A 20,389-nucleotide genomic window follows, 5' to 3' on the forward strand; every position below is an offset into this window, starting at 1 on the left:
GGCTCCGCCACAGGCATGAGGGGAGTAATACATTCAAACTACAGCCAACCAAGACAAGAGGCCAGGATGAGAAAGACGCAGAGAGAGGGAGGGAGGGAAGGAGGGCAGGGCAGGGAGGAGGTTGAGACAGAGATAAAAAGCCAGAATAAGACAGAAGAAGCAGCAAAAGAACTTTATGGCAAGGACAGATTTTTTAAGGCCTAGTCACACCACACAATGCTTACTGCCAAACCAGGGGGAGGGGGACTACTGCTATTGTTCTCAGTTGGAATAAGTGACAGATCCAACAAACATTTGGTAGTGTCAAAACTGCACATTGTTAATGTTTTCTTCACTCTTTGTTAAGACAGAAGACATTGTGATGTGTGAGCACTAGGCTTCAAAGGAGGACTGGGACAAGGACATCATTGCAAGAGACGAAGCAGAAAAAACATTTAGAAAGTTTTGGATAGGTGGCCACTGACCCAACAACTAAAGGGTGTCCTCTTATTTAAAGGGTAACTTGAGTAATTTTCAACCTGGACCTTATTTTCTCCTGTTTTTGTGTCTAAGTGACTGATGGAGACAACTATTTTTTAAAACTGGTCCAGCACTGAGCAAGAGGTGAAACAAGCTGCAATGTAACCACATGTACCTCCTCTAAAAGAGCTTGTTTTTGCCACTGACAGGCTCAGGTTGTTATTCTAAATGTCTGACAACATTACTGAAAGGATCCTTACAGAGATAGACCTTTTTGTTTAAGAGTAAGATTCTTTTTCTTTAACCAGAAACAGGCCCGAAATTGCTACTGTCATTTCCACCAGACTCCATTCACAGTATACAGTAATTTTAGTGTGTATGGATCAAGAATATTTGCACATCTAACAGAGTAAATTAAGGGTTTATCTCAACCAAACCAGAGTTGTTGGTACAGTTTTCTTTTGTTTCTGTTGATTTGTTTTATGATGACAAAATTACTATTTATTTGGAGCCTGGTTTGAATGGTAATTTTGGGGCTGTTTTCATCAGTTTACATCCACTAAAAGTGTTTGTTTTTGCCACTGACAGGCTCAGATTATTGTTGTAAGTGTCTGACAACATTATGGAAAGGATCCCTACAGAGATAGACCTTTTTGTTAAAGAGTAAGATCCTTTTTGTTTGACTGAAAACAGCCCCAAAATTGCTACTGTCAGTTCCATCAGACTCCATTTAAATAAACTGTAATTTTAGTGTGTATGGAACAAGGACATTTGCACATCTAACTGGATAAATAAGGGGTTTTCTTTTAACCAAACCAGAGTTGGTAATTGTTAGAACAGTGGAAAAAATGAACCAAGATGGGTTTTTCTGTGAGTTTTCTTTTCTGTTGACTTTATTTAAATGAACAGTAATTTAGAGTCTGGTTGGAATGGCGACAACTATTTTGGAGCTGTTTCCATCATTTTACGTCCACTAAAAGTGCTTGTTTTTGCCACTGACAGGCTCAGATTATTGTTTTAACTGTCTGACAACATGGTGGAACGGATCCCGACAGAGATAGACCTTTTTGTTAAAGGTTAAGATCTTTTTTGTGGGGGCACCCAGTAGCTCGGTGGGCAGAGCAGGTGTCCCACGTACAATGGCAATGTCCTTGCTACAGCGGCCATGGGTTCAACTCCAGCTTGTGGCCTTTTGCTGCACGTCATCCCGTCTCTCTCTCTCTCCACCTCTCACACTTAATACTGTCGTATCAATTAAAGGCAAAAGACAAGACAAAGACCATTTTTGTTTGCAAGAAACAAGCTTGAAATTGCCATGTCCAAACCCACCAGAACCCATTTAAATAACCAGTAATTTTATCATTATAAAATACAATTCACACTTCAAACCATCTTGGTTTGTCTCTTCACTGTTCCAACAATCACCAACTGTGGTTTGGTTGAAATAAACCTTTAATTCACTCAGTTAGATGTGAAAATATGCTGATTCTATACACGCTAAAATTACTGTTTATTTAAATGGAGTCTGGTGGAGTTGGTGATGGCGATTTCAGGGCTGTTTGTAGTTAAACAAAAAGGATCTTCCTGTTTAAAAAAGGGTCTATGTTTGTAGGGATCCTTTCCATACTATTGTCAGACACTTGGAATAACAATCTGAGCCTGTCACTGTCAAAAACAAACACTTTAAAGGACAAACATTGATGGTGCAAACATGCTTCGATTGGTTCCATTGCAGCATGTGTCGCGACTGCCAGCTGCAGCGCTCTCGCTCCATACTGGACCAGTTTCAAAAATGGTTGTTCCTATTAGTTACTAAGACATAAAATGTGGTAAAACAGTGTCTAGGAAAATACCAACTTACCCTTTGAGCAACATTCTGGAGCGTCAAAAGGTAATGAAATCTGTAGACAGTGTCAATGATTATCATGGCTTTAATTTAGGGGTTTCCTTTTTGGGTCTCGAAGCATCCCAGGTTAACTTTGGCCACACAAACACTCGAAAACACCTACAGTTAAACATGATGTCACATTGACTGAAGGAGGCAGATTCACTTTAGTTAAATGCATGGATTCATTTTGCCAGCAGAGGGCAGCAGACACAAAGTGGGAAATCACTGCTATGCAAGCCCTGGTTTTCATTCCTGACAACCAATCCACTCCAGTGCTCTGTGTACTCCAGCCTCCTCTTATAGTAAACTGTTAACATCATCCAGCATCTGCCACCAATCATCCCCACTGTGCAGCCCGTTGCCATGTTTGTTAAACGCCTCTGACAATTAGTCGTAAATTGTCACTCTCAGGGCCTCTGTGACATTTGTTAGCTGTGTGCACTCATTGTACTGCAACATGAGGAGCACAAATCACAACCAGGGACAACTATTTCTGTGATGGCCTGGAGTGTGAACTGCTTTTACGTAAACGCCTCAGTATCATCAGCCGGCTGTGAAATTAGGTTTGTGTTCAAGGGAGAGAGAAACTAAATAGATGGTGGATTTCACTGATTTGTGTAGAGAGTGAGGCACCGACATGTCTCAGCAGAGTAAAGCCGATGTGACAGAGGAGGTGCAGTTACTACTTGAAATGGTTTGAGGGGGGGGGAATAGTGACATGATTACATCACAGCTGTGCTGCAGCGTTTAATTTCCTCCAAGGCGTTTTGAAACCAACCAGCTGCTAATTTGAATGAAATCTGTCTTTTGTTTTTTCTGCCAGTGCTGTGGCAGCTGTCTGCGCAGGGTAGGGTGATGAATAACACGTCCACCAGGTCGCACCTTCTTTACCGGTGAAGTGGGGGTTGTCACCTGGTTGGTTGGGCTAGTCGGAGGTGACACGGTGATGCTGGTCGGGGCGGGCGTCGTGCTGTTGCTCACCGATGCAGAAGGCTTGGTCTTATCTGGAGGAGTCGAAAAGAAAAGAGTTGATTATGCTCAGAGAATTAGAGCTGCAACAATTAGGTGACCACTCGCATAATCAATGGACTAAATATTCAGCCTCTTAAATATGGAGATCAGAGGTCACCTTTACCAAATATTTTCTGTCACTGATTGAATGTTTGAAACAATGACCTTAAAATCTGAAGGCCATCCATCATTTTGGCAGATTATGACAGTGAGGGCGATCTTCCGTAACTTCACCAAACCTATGTCCTTGTGCAAATTAATTAGCCATCGTCTCTTCTCATGTGCATGACCTCGTTGTCTAGCTGGCTTTAGCCATCACATTGGTAGACTGAGTGCCTAAAGTGTCTTTGCATAGTCAGTGTTTGTTCATCTTTTCTTTCCATGGGAGAGAAAAAACGGGAATGGTCAGAGTTGTCATATTGACAGTTAAGGAGTGTTGACTGATTCACAATGTAACATGCCAGAAAATGTCATCTTCAAAGTAGCCGGTAGCCTTTGAGTGTTTAAGTGAACAAAACTATTTTTCTCAGTCTATTAAAAGATGAGAAGGCGGTAAAACATCCATTCATTTTATAGTTATAGTTGACAAATGTATTTAAACCTACAGAACCCTTGAAACAAGCCACATCCTACCCGTGCGCTTTCAAAACTACACCCCTGCTTTACAAATGCATCATCTACAAGCTTGTTCTGTGTACTAACAATTAAAAAATGAAAGTTAAGTGTTATTAAATGTCTTATCAATAAAAAAATAAAATTAAAATGATGGGTAATAATAGATTATGATGGAATTTTTAAGACTGTCAGTCAAAATGATCGACGACGAGAAAGGAGATTTCCTACTTTCCTCTGTCTCCCTGTTCTCTGTCATATTACACTGAACATATTTGGGTTTTAGACTTACAAAACAAGATATTTAAAGCATGGATGCACCAATTTATTGGCTGAACACTGCTATCGGTCGATATTCGCCTTAGTGACTGCCATCAGCCTACTGGCAGAGGAGATAAGATCAGTTTTTGTACAGGCTAAAAAGCAGAGCCCAAGGCGAACAGTCACAAAGTTAAATTAATGAGCAGGTAAAAGATGAATAAATGACTCTTTGGCAGATGGGCTCTGAGATCTTATTGTTGTGTGAAGAGATTGCCAGTAGCAGCCCGCATCCAGTTCCCCTTGGGAAAGTGGAAAGCATTTAAAAAACAGTATGTGTATTGGTATCGGCTATCGGCCAAGTTGTTATTTTTTACATTGGTATTGATCCAGAATTCCCCAATTTAAAGGTATCACCTTAGAGACTAAGATGGACATAGTCGGACATAATCATTAAAACAATGGTTAACTGCAGCTCTACAGTCAAGACTAGAAAGATTTTATGTGCTGACACAGAGCTGACGGAATTAAATTTTATGTCAGTGATTCAACTGACACCCAGTCAACGCTTTGTTTTCAGACCTGATCTACTGAAGTCTAAAATAAGTCTCTCTCTCACACACACACTCTCACATGTACCTGCTTCAGTCTCTGACTCTGAGTCTTCATCATCCTCTTCCTCACTGGAGCAGCTTGATTCGTCCTTCTTCCCCTCCTCTCCTTCATCCACCTTCTCCGGTTCTAAGGTCTCGATGCGTGGGGCGCTCTTCTCAGGCTCCAGAAGCAGCGTTTCTTTGCTGCAACACAGATTTAACACCATTAGTAAAGAACCAACAGCATCGGTGCAGTGTTTAAGTCACAGATACATCATGAAATATTCAAACCAAACAAGAAGTTTAATTAGTTATGCCTACGCTACAGATGGTTTGATAATCTTAAAACTAATTTAGCAGACAGTTTCTGTTGATGAATTTTCAAGCTATTTACCTCTTGAGTGGTTTCAGTGATTGGTTGTTATCCCCAGTGGTTGTCGTTTCAATCAAAGGAGATTTCTTAACGTCTTTCTTGTCACCTATCAGCTGCAAAACAGAAAACAAAAATCAGATATTCTCACAGGGGAAAAGACATACAATCCTGGACACACAATCTCTCTTGTGAGGCACGACGGTAACGTCTGCCAAGTTGCCGGTGGCGACCATTTTGAAAAATTGGCAACCAATTCTGGGCCTTCAGCTGCAATCAATGGCAACCACTTTCTAACATATAAGAAAAAGGGATAATAGGTGATAAATGTGAGGAGGATGGAGGAGCTAACACTCACACTGAAGGGTCGATGAACAGCTCTTTGCAAGATTGATTGATGTATTATAGTGAAGGACGACCTGAGGCTTGGTGTGTCAGGGCCCTTGTGTCACATGGTGACTAAAAGTAGCAGCCATTATTTCAGTTTCAGCAATCAAAAGCTGATCCCTGGTTTCAAGCCTGGCAACTACTTTTATAATTTAGTGCTGAGCCCTGTCTTGTGTTTAAAATAAAATGAACTCAATCATATTTAACCACCACTAACACTGCTGACAGTACAGACACATTAACTTACCAGATTTTGCTTCTTTTGTAGTTCTTCTAAATATCCCAGAACATCTTCATCTGCTACATCAAAAGCTGTCTGGCCCTGAGGGAGGAAATAAAACCCATGTTATCTATAATATGGATTGCACGGCACTTAACGACGAGACTCGTGACAGTTCCAGTTACTCACCATTTTATTAATGAGGTCCATGTCACATAGATTCTCCACCAGTATCCTACATGCTTCCTCTTTGCCCCAGTGTGCTGCTGCATGTAACGGAGTCCAGCCATCATAGTCCTTAATATTTACATCATACCCTGCTTGGATTAAAAGCCTGCAGGAACCAGAAACAGTGTTTGTTAGAATTTGCGAATCTGTTTATTTCGGCTTTGATTCTGTAACCTAATCTTTCGAGGTGCTGACAGCGTCCAGGCTTTTAGAACTGCGTCAGCATTGTAACCCCGGGTCAGATTTATGAGATACAGAGTCCATCCCCTAAACACATGGAAACATAATCTGGAAATCTTAGTCATCCCTGAGCGAGCGCACGATGAGGTTGGCAAATTTGAAAGCTCTAATATTGCAGCCCGTAAATCTGTCATGACGGGGAAAACATTTAGATCTCCCTCTTGTATATAGTGGCTGTGCTAAACATCAGAGATCTCAGAGCTATCTATGGCAGTACAGTGTGCTGGCTGGCTTCCCGGACCAGATGGACAGGTGGCTGCAGTTTCCTCGAGCGGTGTAGCTGTATTAACAGCCCACAGAGACAATGTCAGCACAACACGCTGACAAGACTCAGAGACCAGAAACACACAATGCGAGGCCTCAACACTGTCTGTACTATAAATAGTATTTATATAACGTCAGAAAACGGACAGGATTTATGTAACAACACGCAACAAATGAGTTCATCAGAGAAAACACTTAACACTCAGTCTTCAACATGTGAAATCAATGCCGCTGCTTACTTTAAAACCTCGGCGTATCCTTTCGCAGCAGCTACGTGGAGCGCCGTCCCTCCAGACTTGGTGTGCCGTGTGTCTTGGATCTGGCCGCTGTTGAGCCACTGCCGGGCGTCCCTTAGCATGATCCGCTCCTCCTCTTTCCGGGCTGCCTCGATGTCCACCCCTGGTGTGTGACACAGGAGATGGATACTGTCAAATTGGCGCTGACAGATTAGCTGCTACTTAGGAGCAAGCTGCCAGCTGTAACACTGAACTCAGAGAATAGAGGAGCGAGGCACATTGAGGTATTTATAACAAGTTGTGCTTGTTTACATCAAGAGAGGTGAATGTTTGGGATACTTTACGTTAGCTTGTAGGTATGGATTACACAGGAAATCTTTCAATACACAGCCACAAGATAAATCTCTGCATATTTAAACACTGTAATGATAATGCAGAAATGCTATCCATCGTTAAGGTTCTACAGAGGAAAAAGAAATCGACGTGACATTATTCTGGCAGCCTGTAAACACTAGAGGGTGTTTTAAAGAACTTGCTCTGCCTTCGCAATTACTTCTGTGCCAATATTCTGTCAATTTGTCAATGAAATAGTTGCTGCAAACACACAGGCCTCAGCTGGTTAAGTGGGTCAATATGTCTAAGGTATAAGCTTCATGCAGTGAAAACAGGCCTGCATTGTCCTGTTGACACCTGGTTGGAGCACGAGACGGTCTGAAATGCACGGCCGCACGAGTCGTTGCCTCGTTGACTGAGTGTTAACTGTGTCGAACTGCGTAAACAGTGATCCAAGAAGTGCTCTGGGGCAGGAGCCAAAACTGCAGCTGATCTTATAGGTTTTTGTTCTACTCCCAAGGATACATCATCGCTCATTTCCTGACACTCCAGAAAGCTCCAAGATTGCCTCGAGCTTTTAAACCAATGAAAGGGGACATCTGTGTCTGCGAGCTTGGCTTAGGCAAATGGGCAGGCGGAGGAGAGGTCTAACTTTACCCCAGAAATTCAGTCATTGCTCGCTGGAGAGGAGCACAAGGTGGTCTGTTAGACAAGAAGAGGACACTTCAAATTCAAAAACAAAGTCATGAAGACATCTGCTGTGAGCTTTTTATTCGCGCAGTTTTTTGATATGCCTTAAATATCACACACAACACAGGCTCACACTGAGAAAGGTAACAGTAATACTCTGGTTCATTGCTCATCAGTGGACTGAAGTCTAAGAAAGTGAAACCAGATCTTATGACGATGAGTCCGGATCTGAGGTTATGTTCGACGGAATTTCAAGTTTTCCTTAAAACATTTTAAACCAAATGACTTTGGGACACCTCACCAGTGTCTCACTATGGCTGGCTGGTCAGTGGTTACTTAGATATGCCTGCTAAAATATTGTCACAATTTTTAAAAGGTTACAAAAACCAGAAACTGTTCACACAACTTAGGCTAGATAATTACATATTCTATGACATGTCAAGAAGCTAACAAATATGAATTGTGATCAAAATCTAAATTAAAGACACAATTTACTTGCAGCAGACACTTTTAAAAATCTGCATGACATTAGAAGACGTCATTTATGATCTAGCCTAGTCTAGTGTCGCACATTGTTGTGTATTTCATCAACACCGACACGAGTTATATTGAGTATGCAGAGTTGTGCAAGTGCGCGTTCATATAACTGACTCATGTTTTTGGTGAAGGGTGAACTAAATGTATTCATTTTCAACTTATGAACATAAGCATCGTTGACTCTTGCGATGGTTAACGATGCTCCCATACTGCTGTACTGCATGCCAGTAATTGTCCTTATAGATATGGGTTTCCCCTACCCACTGTTTCACAGGAGAACAGACTTCAACACAACGTGCCACTGACAATTCAGACAACACAGCTACCGGTACTGCGAAGGTTCATATGAATATTTAAAGGAGACTGTGCCCGTTGGTTGTTTAAAACCAGCCCCAATGTCAAGTTGAAGCATAAGACCAGTCTAAGGGCTCATTTACACTTAACATTAGATACAGAGACCAACAGAGCCTTCTGTCCACACTCATTTTATCCATATTTGTGCACGATTTCTGAGAGCTTACAGATGTGGACGAATGGTGGAGACAGTGTAGCATAGTTCAAGCGAGACACGACCATAGAAGATGATGTACATATTGAAATAATGGCGGAATGGAACAAATCAGTAATAAAGCAAAAAGAATTCTCTGTCCACATGACAGGACGTATCTGATGGCATCACAGAACACCGTCATATAGAAGGACGCCTCCTTTTAAAGGTACAATATTACGACCTCCTCCACTGTCACCTCTTTTGTTGTTGTGTGAAACTTTCCACTCTGCCCTCTAGTAATCTCTTGACTGTACCTATGCCCATATAAAGGACGCAAGACAGCATAAGGGCAGTGGCGTTTACAATGTATGAAATGGACGTATCTATTTTCATACGTAAAGGGAGTATAAATTAGCCTTAAGGAAATATCTGTGAGTGAATGATGTTCACAAGGTTTAATTCTATTTATAAGAAAACTAAAGATATGAACATCAACTAGTTAATTTGTTGGGACTGAAATAAGTTCAAAATTCAAATTGAGACCTTTGAATGTAAACTAGCTAATTTTAATCTGTGTGCACTTAACTTTGAAGCGTGACCAGGTATGCATAGTCTAACTCGATTTAATTATTAAAATCAAAAAGGTGTGAGATCTACAGAAATGCTACAATTCTAACCTCAGCTGTCATGTAAATCCATCCCAACTTGCCAAGTTAGAGTTAAACGCAGTACACACACTCTGTGGAGGAAAATTAACCTCAACTTCCTGAGTGCAGCTCAGTTAATGTAGGCAATGGGAGCTGGCCAGGTAGACCAGCGCCCCGTGATCTCTTGGGAAGTAGCCTACACTGTGTCTATAAAAAGCAGGGAGCCTAATGGCCTCTAAGTAGGACTACAGAACAGGAAGGAGTGGAAGAGTTGGCAGCGGTTCAAAGTCAAGTTTTTACAAGAGAACAGCACATCTTCCACAGGAGAAGATAAAAAGAAAATCCAATAGACCAAAAAAGGACTTGCCTCCCCCTCCACCTCACCTACAGTATACTGTACCTACAGTATGTCTGGTGAGGCCAGAATGAAATATCTTCAGATATCTACCCTGAAGCAGGCACCAGGATCCTCTGAGATAAGAACTGTTACTGCTGGCTTTTTAGGAGAGAAGAAAGAAAACAATTATTTTAAACTGAGAGGAAACTACAGTTTCAGCCGTGTGTCCTCTCAGCACCAGGGACAGAGTGCGATATAGAGACACAGTGAGATTATCCACCTTCAGTCCATCACAAGGACAGACAGCAGCCCTCATGAAGCAGCTGATGGAGAAGGGGAAGGAGGGCGACGGAGGTTGTCCAGTCACTTGACCCAATCAGGGTCAAGGAGAGGATCTAGAGGCTGTCCCTGCTGAGGGGAAACCGTGGCCACTTGCTAACAAGTTTAACCCCATGACTGGTGTCTCTTTGAGAGGAGAAAATCACATTACAATCATACAGAAGCGTTACACAACAGCTAGTTGCATAATGCTGCCTGCTACCTCTCGCACAGAGGACTGAGCTGTGGATTGTCTGCAGCAGCCCCGAGGCCAGGATCATCGCACATTCATTCGTCAGTGCAGTTTTATCTCAAAAGCACATTTATGCAAGTCTGCATTAAAGAATAAATAAATACAGCTCAAACTTGAATACGTAACGTCCACATAATGAAAATGTATTCACTAGTTTGGCTCTGTGAGGTCTATGAGCGTGGCAAATGAAGATGCACATTTTGTTTTGCATCTGTCAGTGATGGATCTTAGGGGAGGGAGCGTGCGGATGCTCCGAACCAGGCGGCACATCTTCAGACGTCAGCAAATCAAAGCTGACAGCTGCCGCTGGCCGAGATGCTTGAGGTTCGGGTGGGTGCATGTCTCACCGCCGTTATATAACACGAACAAGGAGCGCAACATGCAAACAACACTCTGGGTGTAACTTTAACTGGATAGCCTGCGCTTTTTAACGCTTGGACCTGGACTTTAATAACTGTAAAGACACCGGCAGCCCTGTTTCTGCAATACACTCAAAATAGTGTGAATAGAGACTGTGCATCTTCTGCCTTACAGCAACCTTTCAATAACAGTCGCTATTCAGTGTCGCATTTTTCTATGCAATGCAAACACTTGCTTATAGCTTGCTGAAAGGGACAGTTCATCCCAAACTCAAATACTATTGTTTTGGTGTGAGTTGCCGAGTGTTGGAGATATCGGCCGTAGAGATGTCTGCCTTCTCTCCACTATAATTAAACTAGATGGCTTCCATTTGAAAAACTCAACAGTAATGTCTCTTTCCAGGAATCAGGACTGAAAATAATCCACAGGTGTTGTTGTGAGCAGTTTCGTGCAGTAACAGTTTTCTTTCTACGAACTGCGCCACTACACAAAGGAAAGCGTGGATCTACTCACAGACAAGAGGCTTGTGCTTTTGACAGCATGTTACGTAAACATTAATGGCGTCCTCTTGAACTGAGCTGAAATCAGTGTCCGAAATGAACTTTTTGACTCACCAGACAAGGTGACTGGTAAATAAAACCAATCACCAGCATATTTTTTAGTGGCTAAAGTAACAAACTGCCGTTTTGTGTCACATATACATTTGTTTCGGTGCATTTCATTGAGATAAAAAAGTATCATGTTGAATATAAACTTAAAGAAAAGGCCAGAGCAAAAGTTAAAGCTAAATTATTTTAATGTATCGATACACTCATCACCACAGGCTCAGCATGTATATAGGTTTTCCAGGTAAGCAGTGACTTAGTGGATATGTCTAGGGCTTTTAATGTGACAGGTGAGAATGGAAGAAGTGAAGCTGACAGTGTTGGAGGCAATAAAGAGTTTGCCATCTTGGTTCAACCTACAAAACCTCCAGCATGGACACGACTCAACCCCATGCTACACGTTAGCCTGATGGTAGCTAGCAGCACACTGTCAGCAAGTGAGCGCTAAACAATCAGTTTCTTTGCGCACATCTTGAGAGTGTGTGTGTGTGCATGAAACGCCGACCATGATAGCAAAGAAGCAGGGCACAGTAAATGACACCAAAATGTGGTACAAATTCTCAACTTTTTTATTAGGAAGGAAAAATGAACTTAAGGTACTCTACATCGAGCAGGAACAAATGCGTTTGAATGAAGTTAAAAAGCCTTTATTAAAACAACATGGCTGCCTCCATTAAAACACTGACCGGTTTCGACTCGAAGGTCTTCATCAGGGTGCATAAGGGTGCTAGGAGAACGAGGTAGGAGTAGTAGTTTTTTATTAAATGATGATTTTTGTACAAATATTTACCCACCAAATGGAAAATCTACCTGCATGTGGCGCTTGGTGGGTGTTAATTTGGGCTGTAGCATTAGCTAGCTCAGTGATGCTAGGTGAGTTAGCAGTAGATGCACGCTTCAGTCTGTGTGGTGATATTGTTTCCCGGGTGTAGTTTGATAGAAAGAAAATAGTTCCTACATGAAACTGCTCACAACAAGGTCTGTGGATTATGTTGAGTAACCAGGTCATGACTTCTGGAAAGAGACAGTGATGTTGAGTTTTCACATGTATTTTTTTGGCACTTTGAGCACCACAAGCTGAGTGCCATCTCGTTCCATAGAGCGGGGCAGGCCAGCTCACCTTTATTAGCGAGCCGACGAGCACCCCTCTGACCCGGGGCCAGTTAACACGTCTGTATGTGGCCTCTCACCATAGGGAAGGGCCTTTCATCATCTCAAGAATGCCCAGGCCCCAAAATAGAAAGACTCAACTTTTCGGTTTTGAATCATCACATGAGTGCTCACAACACAGCTGGATCACTTTTCTATATTATGTAAGTTTTCAGCAGGCAGGCGAGTGAAAAACAGCAGGTGACTGACACTCAATGAGAACTCAGAGTCTATTTGACAACATACTCATACATGCATGAAGGACACACAGACGCCCCTCACAGCTATGCTGCCATTTAAATGCTTAACATATCAAGGGCCAGATGCACAACGATGTGTATGCACAAAAAACATGCAAACACATTTTCCCACACATTAACTGGTATTTAAAAAGGAGGAATGTGAAGTGAGAATGTGTGCACGTGACGCAGGCTTCAGGCCAGGTGTACACATGGTTTTAGCTGATAGCTGCAGGTGATATGATAAGGGTGAGATTAAATATAAATTGGTGTTTGCCCATTTCACTGATTGTGTTGTTTAGTCTACAGTGTTCTGTAAATCTGTAAATGAAAGCCGCACTTATAAAGTTAATTTTTATGCATTTGGCCCCAAAACTATGTCTGGATATGATTAACTTCAACACCTGAAGCTTCTTCACAAAATTATTATCCTCTATTTTTATTATTGGCTGATCATCTTGGCTAACTCTGTAACTGGTGCATTTACAGCAGTGTTTATTAATGAGCACTTTCCCTGTTAAATCACCCACTGAATAAAGCTCAGTGCCCATGTTCAGAAATAGCACTGCCAAATATTGGTAGCGACACAAAAATCCAGCACTGGCCTGTCTCCACTTCTTCTTTCTTTCTGCATTAACAATACATAACTTCCTGACAGAGGCTGTGTTAGCTACAGTGCATTACCAGAGGTTAAATTCACTTGAGACACATTTTTATGTTGAGTGACAAGGACAGTCAAGTTCAAGATGTCTTTAATACTGCACCTTGTCTGTTGATCTCATTCTGCAGCAGCTCTTCCATCGCCTCCTCTTCGGCGATGTCCAGCGGTGTCTCACCCTCGCTGTTCACAACTCCTACACTGGCACCCTGGCTGATGAGATACCTGCAACCACAACACATTTTAGGTTTAAGCCAGGATGGTTACAGTCTAGCTGATTTTTTGTGCTGAAAAGTTTCAGGTCAAACTCTAGCCTCTGACGGGGTGAAAAGGAAAGGAGGTAGAGGCAACTGTCACTTTAAACTGGTTGACACGACTACACCACAGTCTGCAACTCCTGTGTTGCCAGTCATGTCTTCACAACACGTCAACAATAACACTGATACTGAATGTATTAATCATTACAATAAAATCCATAATTATCTGGTGCAAAATCTTAAACATGTTGCTGTTTGGTCGCTGCTTAAAATCCTCAATAAGAAATGTGTATATGTATATTCTTAAAAGAATAATAAAAATAATAAAATTAAATAAAATTAAATTAATTTTAAATTAATAAAACAAATTAAATTAGGAGGAAAAGGTGTCCATACAGACAAGATAATTTTTGTTATTTGGTGCTACATAAATAAAACTGACTTGTCTAGTAACATACGAGTCTTTTGCTGGTGTTCAGCACACCCTGAAGTTACAGCACATGTGATATGACAAAGGTAAATAGCCATGTTCCATGTTCAAATAAGTAATATGCTAAAGGAACCTAAGTCATGTGGTGTGTTTAAACTGCAGAGGGTCTGTGCAAACACAGTGAGCACAGTGAGCACAGTGAGCACAGTGAACACAGTGAACACAGTGAACACGCCACACCTGAAAAATAAAGAAAAAGAGGCGTCTGAATGAGGAGTGGCACAAAACCAGGGCATGGATGTTTACTACTCTCCAGGTTTGACAGTAAACTACTGTCCCCTTTGTCTTGCAGTACGTAACTGCAACTACAGATGCAATCCCAGCATTCATTGCTGAGTGTCATCTAGTTGCATTATCTTGGAGAGAAGGCAGACATCTCTTAGGCTGATATCTCCAACACTCTGCATCTCACACCAAAAGTATCCAGACTGATCAACAGCACTACAGGTAAGAGGAAAATTATGTGATTTTTATTTTAGGGTGAACTGTCCCTTTAAGGCATAAAACCACAACTCCATAAATAATAACATATAACCAAAATTTAACACTGTATCAAAGGCTATTTAGTGATTTAACCCTTTCTATCTTTGCCTCCCCCCAACAGAGATTCAAGACCTTTCTACCCACTCAACATCTTGGCTTCAGCTGCTTCCAATTAAAGCTGCGGCGAGACTCAGGCCCTTCTCATTAGGCCAACACGCCACTTGAAACAGTCTCAGCGCTTATGACTTCCCCCCCAAATGGCAAATGACTGCAGTTACGTTTCAGAGTTTTATACTTCCTTGATTGGACTTTCTATTCTGCCTATTTTAGGTCAGCTTTACTAGGTTTGATGGCTTTGTGGTCCAGAGTCCCACTGTGGGATTCCTAACCAACCCTACCATTAGATGGCTGTGGTGACACCAGGGGCGCAGAGATACAGTCCCGCTCTGGAGTTCCCGTTACTGTGAATGAGGATGCTGGGATTAAAAATGGGTCTACTGAGAGCTCACCGCCCACATCAGGTTGCTGAGTTTCTCTCTGTGACATGACGTCTCCATTAGTCACCCATATCAGGCCAGCCACTTGACCTTTCATTCATTATGCGACAACAAAAAACTTCTTGTTTTCTGTAATTCTAGCCCACTGCTGGTGCTGTGTTCATGAGGCTTACTGGACACAGACTTACTGGGTTTGAGACGCTAACAACACTAAAATATCTCAAAACTGTGTGGACATTTTTACGGACACTGCGAATGTCATTTATCTACATTACTGCTCAAAAAGACTATTTAATTACGACACAAATGCTGGGCAGGAAATTTGCCCAGCAGCTAATTTATACATAATCCACATGTTTATCTTCCTTCCAGTCTGCACTTGTTACTTTTTGGGAAAACATCAACAGTGGGGATAAATCTGAAGCCAGGTTCCTGTAATGTAACACAGAAGTAAAGCAGGTCACAGCACACTCCTAATATGCTGAACAATGAGTACAACTGAGCTCCTTCAGCCCCCTTTAGCCTGTTTAAATATCCTCTGATAACATCTCTGTGTTGTGTTCAGTGCCCTGCGAGCAGTCTCCTTACCTGAAAAGGACTAGGGGCAGGAAAGTACGACAAGTGCAACTCTAGAGCCCGATTCCAGTTATAGAGGCCCGACCTCTCCATACTTGATTACATCACTCTAACAATGTGTGTGTGTGTGTGTGTGTGTGTGTGTGTGTGTGTGTGTGTGTGTGTGTGTGAGCTATCAGATGCGCTGCCGCTCCTGTCAAAATGTGCCGAGGACTGTGTGCCAGTGAAAATGATGGCTTTTGACGTGTTGATTCTGGAATGCTCGCTGAAATGCCCATGGGCATCAATATGGTGTAACGGTGCCAATTGGCAGTCATTGAGGATGTTAAGGGATTCAAAGAAAATTTGTCAGAACAATGTTACGACAGAACCAGTTAAGAGTTCTGCTGTGCAATATTAAAGGGCAAGTTCAGTATTTTTAAACCTTATTTTTATATGTTTTTGTGTCTAAGTGCAAATGGGAGCAACCGTGTTTTTAAATCAGTCCCGTATTGAGCCGGAGCGCTGCAGACGGCAGGACGAAACAGGCTGTAATGTAATAACTAGTGACATGTTAACACCATCCATTTACATCCACTAAAAGTACTTGTTTTTGACAGTGACAGGCTCAGGTTATTATTCTAAGTGCCTGACAACATTATAGAATTGATCCCTACAAAGATAGACCTTTTTATTAATGAGTAAGATCCTTTTTGTTTAACCAGACACAGCCCTGAAATCACCATCGCCAAAGACACCAGACTCCATTTAAATAAACAGTAATTTCGTCATCATAAAACACTTCATTCAAAGTAATCGGAACAAATATGAACTCCCAAAACCTGTCTTGGTTTGTCTTAAAACTGAAAATATCCTACTCTATACATGCTAAAATTATTTACTGGAATTGGCAATGGTCATTTCGGGGCTGTTCCTGCTTAAACAAAAAGGTCTTTCTCGGTAGGGATCCTTTCCATAATATTGTCAGACACTTAGAATAATAATCTGAGCCTATCAGTGAAAACAACAAGCACTTACAGTGGATGTAAATGGACGATGTTAACGTGCCCCCAATGATTACATTACAGCCTGTCTCCCTCAATACTGGACTTTGTTCCCATTGCACTTAGACATACAAACATGGGAAAACAAGGTTGAAAAATACCGAACTTGCCCTTTAATGTTGCACAGTGGCACTCTTACAGGTTCTACTGTTTGTTGTAACATTGTTTTGACAAATTTCCTCGGGATCCCTCAACATCCTCAACGACTGCCAACTGGCACCCGTGTACTGTGCAGATGCCCATGGGCACGTCAGCTAGCATTCCAGAATCAACACGTCAATAGCCATCATTTTCAGTAGCACGCTGGCAGCAGCACATCCGATAACTAAGACACACATTGTTAGAGTAATGTAATCAAATATGGAGAGGTTAGGCAAGTGCACCTGGAATCAAGCTCTAAAGTTGAGCTGTAGTATTTCCATGCCCCGAGTTTTAGCCCTACAAGACCAGGATATTTAGACAGACATTTATTATAACTGTAACAACAACTTTTGAATCTGGTCCAGTATTAATCAAGTGTTGCAGCCAGCAGCTTCCAAACAGGCTACGATGTAACTACTTGGGGCACGTTTTCATGGTCTATTTACGTCCACTACAAGCATTTGTTTTTGCCGCTGACAGGCTCAGATTATTATATTAAGTGTCTGAAAACGTATGGAAAGGACCCCTACAGAGATAGACCTTTTTGTTAAAGGTTAAGATCCCTTTTCTTCCATTTAAACACACAGTAATTTATACATCTAACTAGAAAAGCACTCAGAGAGTGCAGACCTCCGCCAAGTAGGTGATATTCCCTCCCCCTCTGCATCAGATTTTGCAGCCTGCATCACAATTAGGTTGTTTGCATCACTATCATTATTAGGTTATATATGCCTTCACCATGGAGACACTGTGGTGTATTTATTTCGTTTTCATTTTTTTACCAACACAGAACATAAGATGGGTTTTTCGTATTTTTTACTTTCTTTTTTTCCAACACAGAACATTAAATTCAACTTTAGAATTACAACAATATTTAGCAAGTAGAACAAGACGTACTTTCTGACCACCAGATGGCGCTATATTCACCGTCTTTAGAAATTGGAATTGCTGCTGAGGCTGTCAGACCATAGACTTTTTTATTATTTTATCCACTTCGATTCAACCGATTCCTTGTCCCATTATCCACCTTTCCTGAAAATTTCATCAAAATCTGTTCATAACTTCTTGAGTTATGTTGCAGACAAACAGACCAATGCCGGCAAAAACATAACCTCCTTGGCAGAGGTAATAATTAAGGGTTGAAGGGTTTATTTCAACCAAACCAGAGTTGGTGATTGTTGGAAAAGTTGAACGTAAACCAGAACAGTGAGTTCTATTTTGTTTCTGTCCGCTTTGAATGAAGAATGTTCTTCAATGATAAAATTAATGTTTATTCAAATAGGGTCTGGAGGGTTTGGCATAAAACAAAAAGGTTCTTACTCTATAACAAAAAGGTCTATCTCTGTAGGGATCCTTTCCATAAGTTGTCAGACACTTAAATTAAAAATGTGAGCCTGTCAGTGACAAAAACAAACACTTTTAGTAATGTAAATTGTCAGTGCGAAACATGCTCCAAATCTCGCTCTACACTGGATCAATTTCAAACCTTATTATATACCTTAAATAGTTCCCATCAGTTATTTAGACACAAAAACATGGGAAAATAGGGGCCCAGCTGAAAAATACTGAACTTAACCTTTAAAACCAATTCCAATTTTACTAAACTAAAAAAAAAATATATATATATATATATATATATATATATATATATATATATACATACATACATACATACATGATTATAACACAGAACTAGACCACACTGAAAGGACATCAATCTTGCTAGCACCAATATAAAGACAGGGGTCACTAATGGAGGGGGTCAGAGAGGTGACAGGACAGTTCAGACCTCAACTGGAGTCAGCCCTGATGTCACTTTGTGCTTGGCAGTCCAAATTAAATTGTATCATACCAGCTGGACTTTCACACAGGAACCTTATTGACACAACCGCTCAAATATTTTCACACAAACTGAACTGAAAGATTTAATGAGGAGAGCTGCAGTCGCACAAAATAAGCTAGACACAGAACAGGATGTGAGGATGAGTTTGCAGAAACCTGATGAAACAGATACTACTGCTTCTCAGAAACAGGCCTCTCAATACTCACTCTGCTATGTCTAGGTATCCGCAGGAGGCTGCAGCGTGGAGGGGGATCCAGCCCTCGTTGTCGGGCTGGTTGATGCTGGCTCCATGCTCCACCAGGAAAGTCACCATGTCAACATTGTCGTCTATGCATGCCTAGGGGAGAAAGAGAGAAGCGGAGTGAGGCCACTGTGAGGAGCAAGGAGCTTGACCTGCCCTGTGTGTCTGTGTTTGCATGCCCACATGCATACGAGCTTATGTCTGTGCTATAGTTACAGCTTGCATAGACGCAGCATTGCACTGTGTCTGATTGCTTGCCACATGCGTCCAGAATTGTTGGGGAATTTTTGGCAGGCAGAGCATTCCCAAAATGCCTCCACATAACAGGAGTGCTTGAAATACCACGTAGCGTAGTACTGCTGATGGAGGCAGTGAGGTGCTGTACCTATATGCTGCTACTTTGTGCAGAAAGGAAGAGACTTCATTTATACTTCTAAAGACTGCTTTTCCAGAAACATTCAGCTCTGCACATTAGCCAAATACTCTCTCACGTATGATTAATCAAATGAAAAGACCACAAACCGTACGTTCTTCTCTTACACTGAGCAGCTGATGAATCACTCAATTAAATCCACATCTGTGGTTGAGCAAAAGTAAAAAGGACTTTATTTGCCAGCACACTTTGGCCCCTGAGTTTGTGTCATTCAATGGAAGAAGATTGAGACACCTTTCCTACTTTCACCGAATACATTCAAAGGGAAGTAAAGACACTGCATTGAGAGCTAGCAGACCACCCACAAATATATCATGCATGTCTGATGATGATTGACACGTCCCACACTGTCACCAAAGAAGCACCCACAACAAAGTGGGCGCTTTTAAGCATTTGGCATTTTCTTTACACCGTCATAATGTCGCTTAACCATACTCTGTGCAGCAAACCTAACCATAAATGACTGATAATGCAGTGAAAACAAAAGTGAAACCCACATAAATGAATAGGAACTGCAAGTGGGAGAGATCTAATTTAAGGTCCTCTGACGGATGAAGTGGGTGATTTTTACCTACTTTATGAAACAGAATTTGCACCAGGGTGGGTGTACTTTCAGTTTCTGTTCAGCCTGGTTAAATGTTAATGAGAAATTAACATTTTTAAAGGTCTGGATTTTATTCTTATGAAACCTACAGTCTCAGTCTAGAAGTCAAACTATGCTACTAGACGTTCTAATCTATAACAAGCATTATTTAATATGGTTGGTGAGCAATAAAATAGCGAAAAATGCTTTATTTGTTTACAACCTTTAGATTTCTGCATGCGAAACCAAGCAAAATGTCTGTCTTTGGGGCCTTCTGGTGGCATAGGTGAAAATCAACCATATAATCACAACATCCCCACTGTTCAGGACCAGCCAACGACCTCAGCTGCACGTCACTGCTCATTGCTCTCTCCAGTCTAAGAGCCCTGACACAACAGGCTGACAGTTTGCCATCGGTCA

The 20,389-nt window shown here is 41.6% G+C and overlaps 1 protein-coding gene across 13 annotated transcripts in view; it reads right to left on the bottom strand.

The window, feature by feature from the left end:
• Positions 1–20,389, bottom strand: part of ppp1r12a (protein phosphatase 1, regulatory subunit 12A) — a 72,721-nt gene that overhangs the window by 27,375 nt on the left and 24,957 nt on the right. For 7 of the 13 annotated variants that reach the window (XM_033614703.2, XM_078165420.1, XM_078165415.1 and 4 more), the window contains exons 2-9: positions 18,919–19,049; positions 13,489–13,607; positions 6,770–6,929; positions 5,988–6,132; positions 5,826–5,900; positions 5,216–5,307; positions 4,868–5,025; positions 3,230–3,351 (exon numbers count right to left, since the gene is read on the bottom strand). In XM_033614703.2, the coding sequence (XP_033470594.1) occupies positions 3,230–3,351; positions 4,868–5,025; positions 5,216–5,307; positions 5,826–5,900; positions 5,988–6,132; positions 6,770–6,929; positions 13,489–13,607; positions 18,919–19,049 (1,002 nt within the window). The remainder of the gene's footprint in view (positions 1–3,229; positions 3,352–4,867; positions 5,026–5,215; positions 5,308–5,825; positions 5,901–5,987; positions 6,133–6,769; positions 6,930–13,488; positions 13,608–18,918; positions 19,050–20,389) is intronic. The other 6 variants (XM_078165414.1, XM_078165421.1, XM_078165418.1 and 3 more) reach the window with 2 other exon arrangements.

Source organism: Epinephelus lanceolatus, chromosome 23 (genome assembly GCF_041903045.1).
Source record: "Epinephelus lanceolatus isolate andai-2023 chromosome 23, ASM4190304v1, whole genome shotgun sequence".
In the NCBI taxonomy this organism is placed as follows: Eukaryota; Metazoa; Chordata; class Actinopteri; order Perciformes; family Serranidae; genus Epinephelus; species Epinephelus lanceolatus.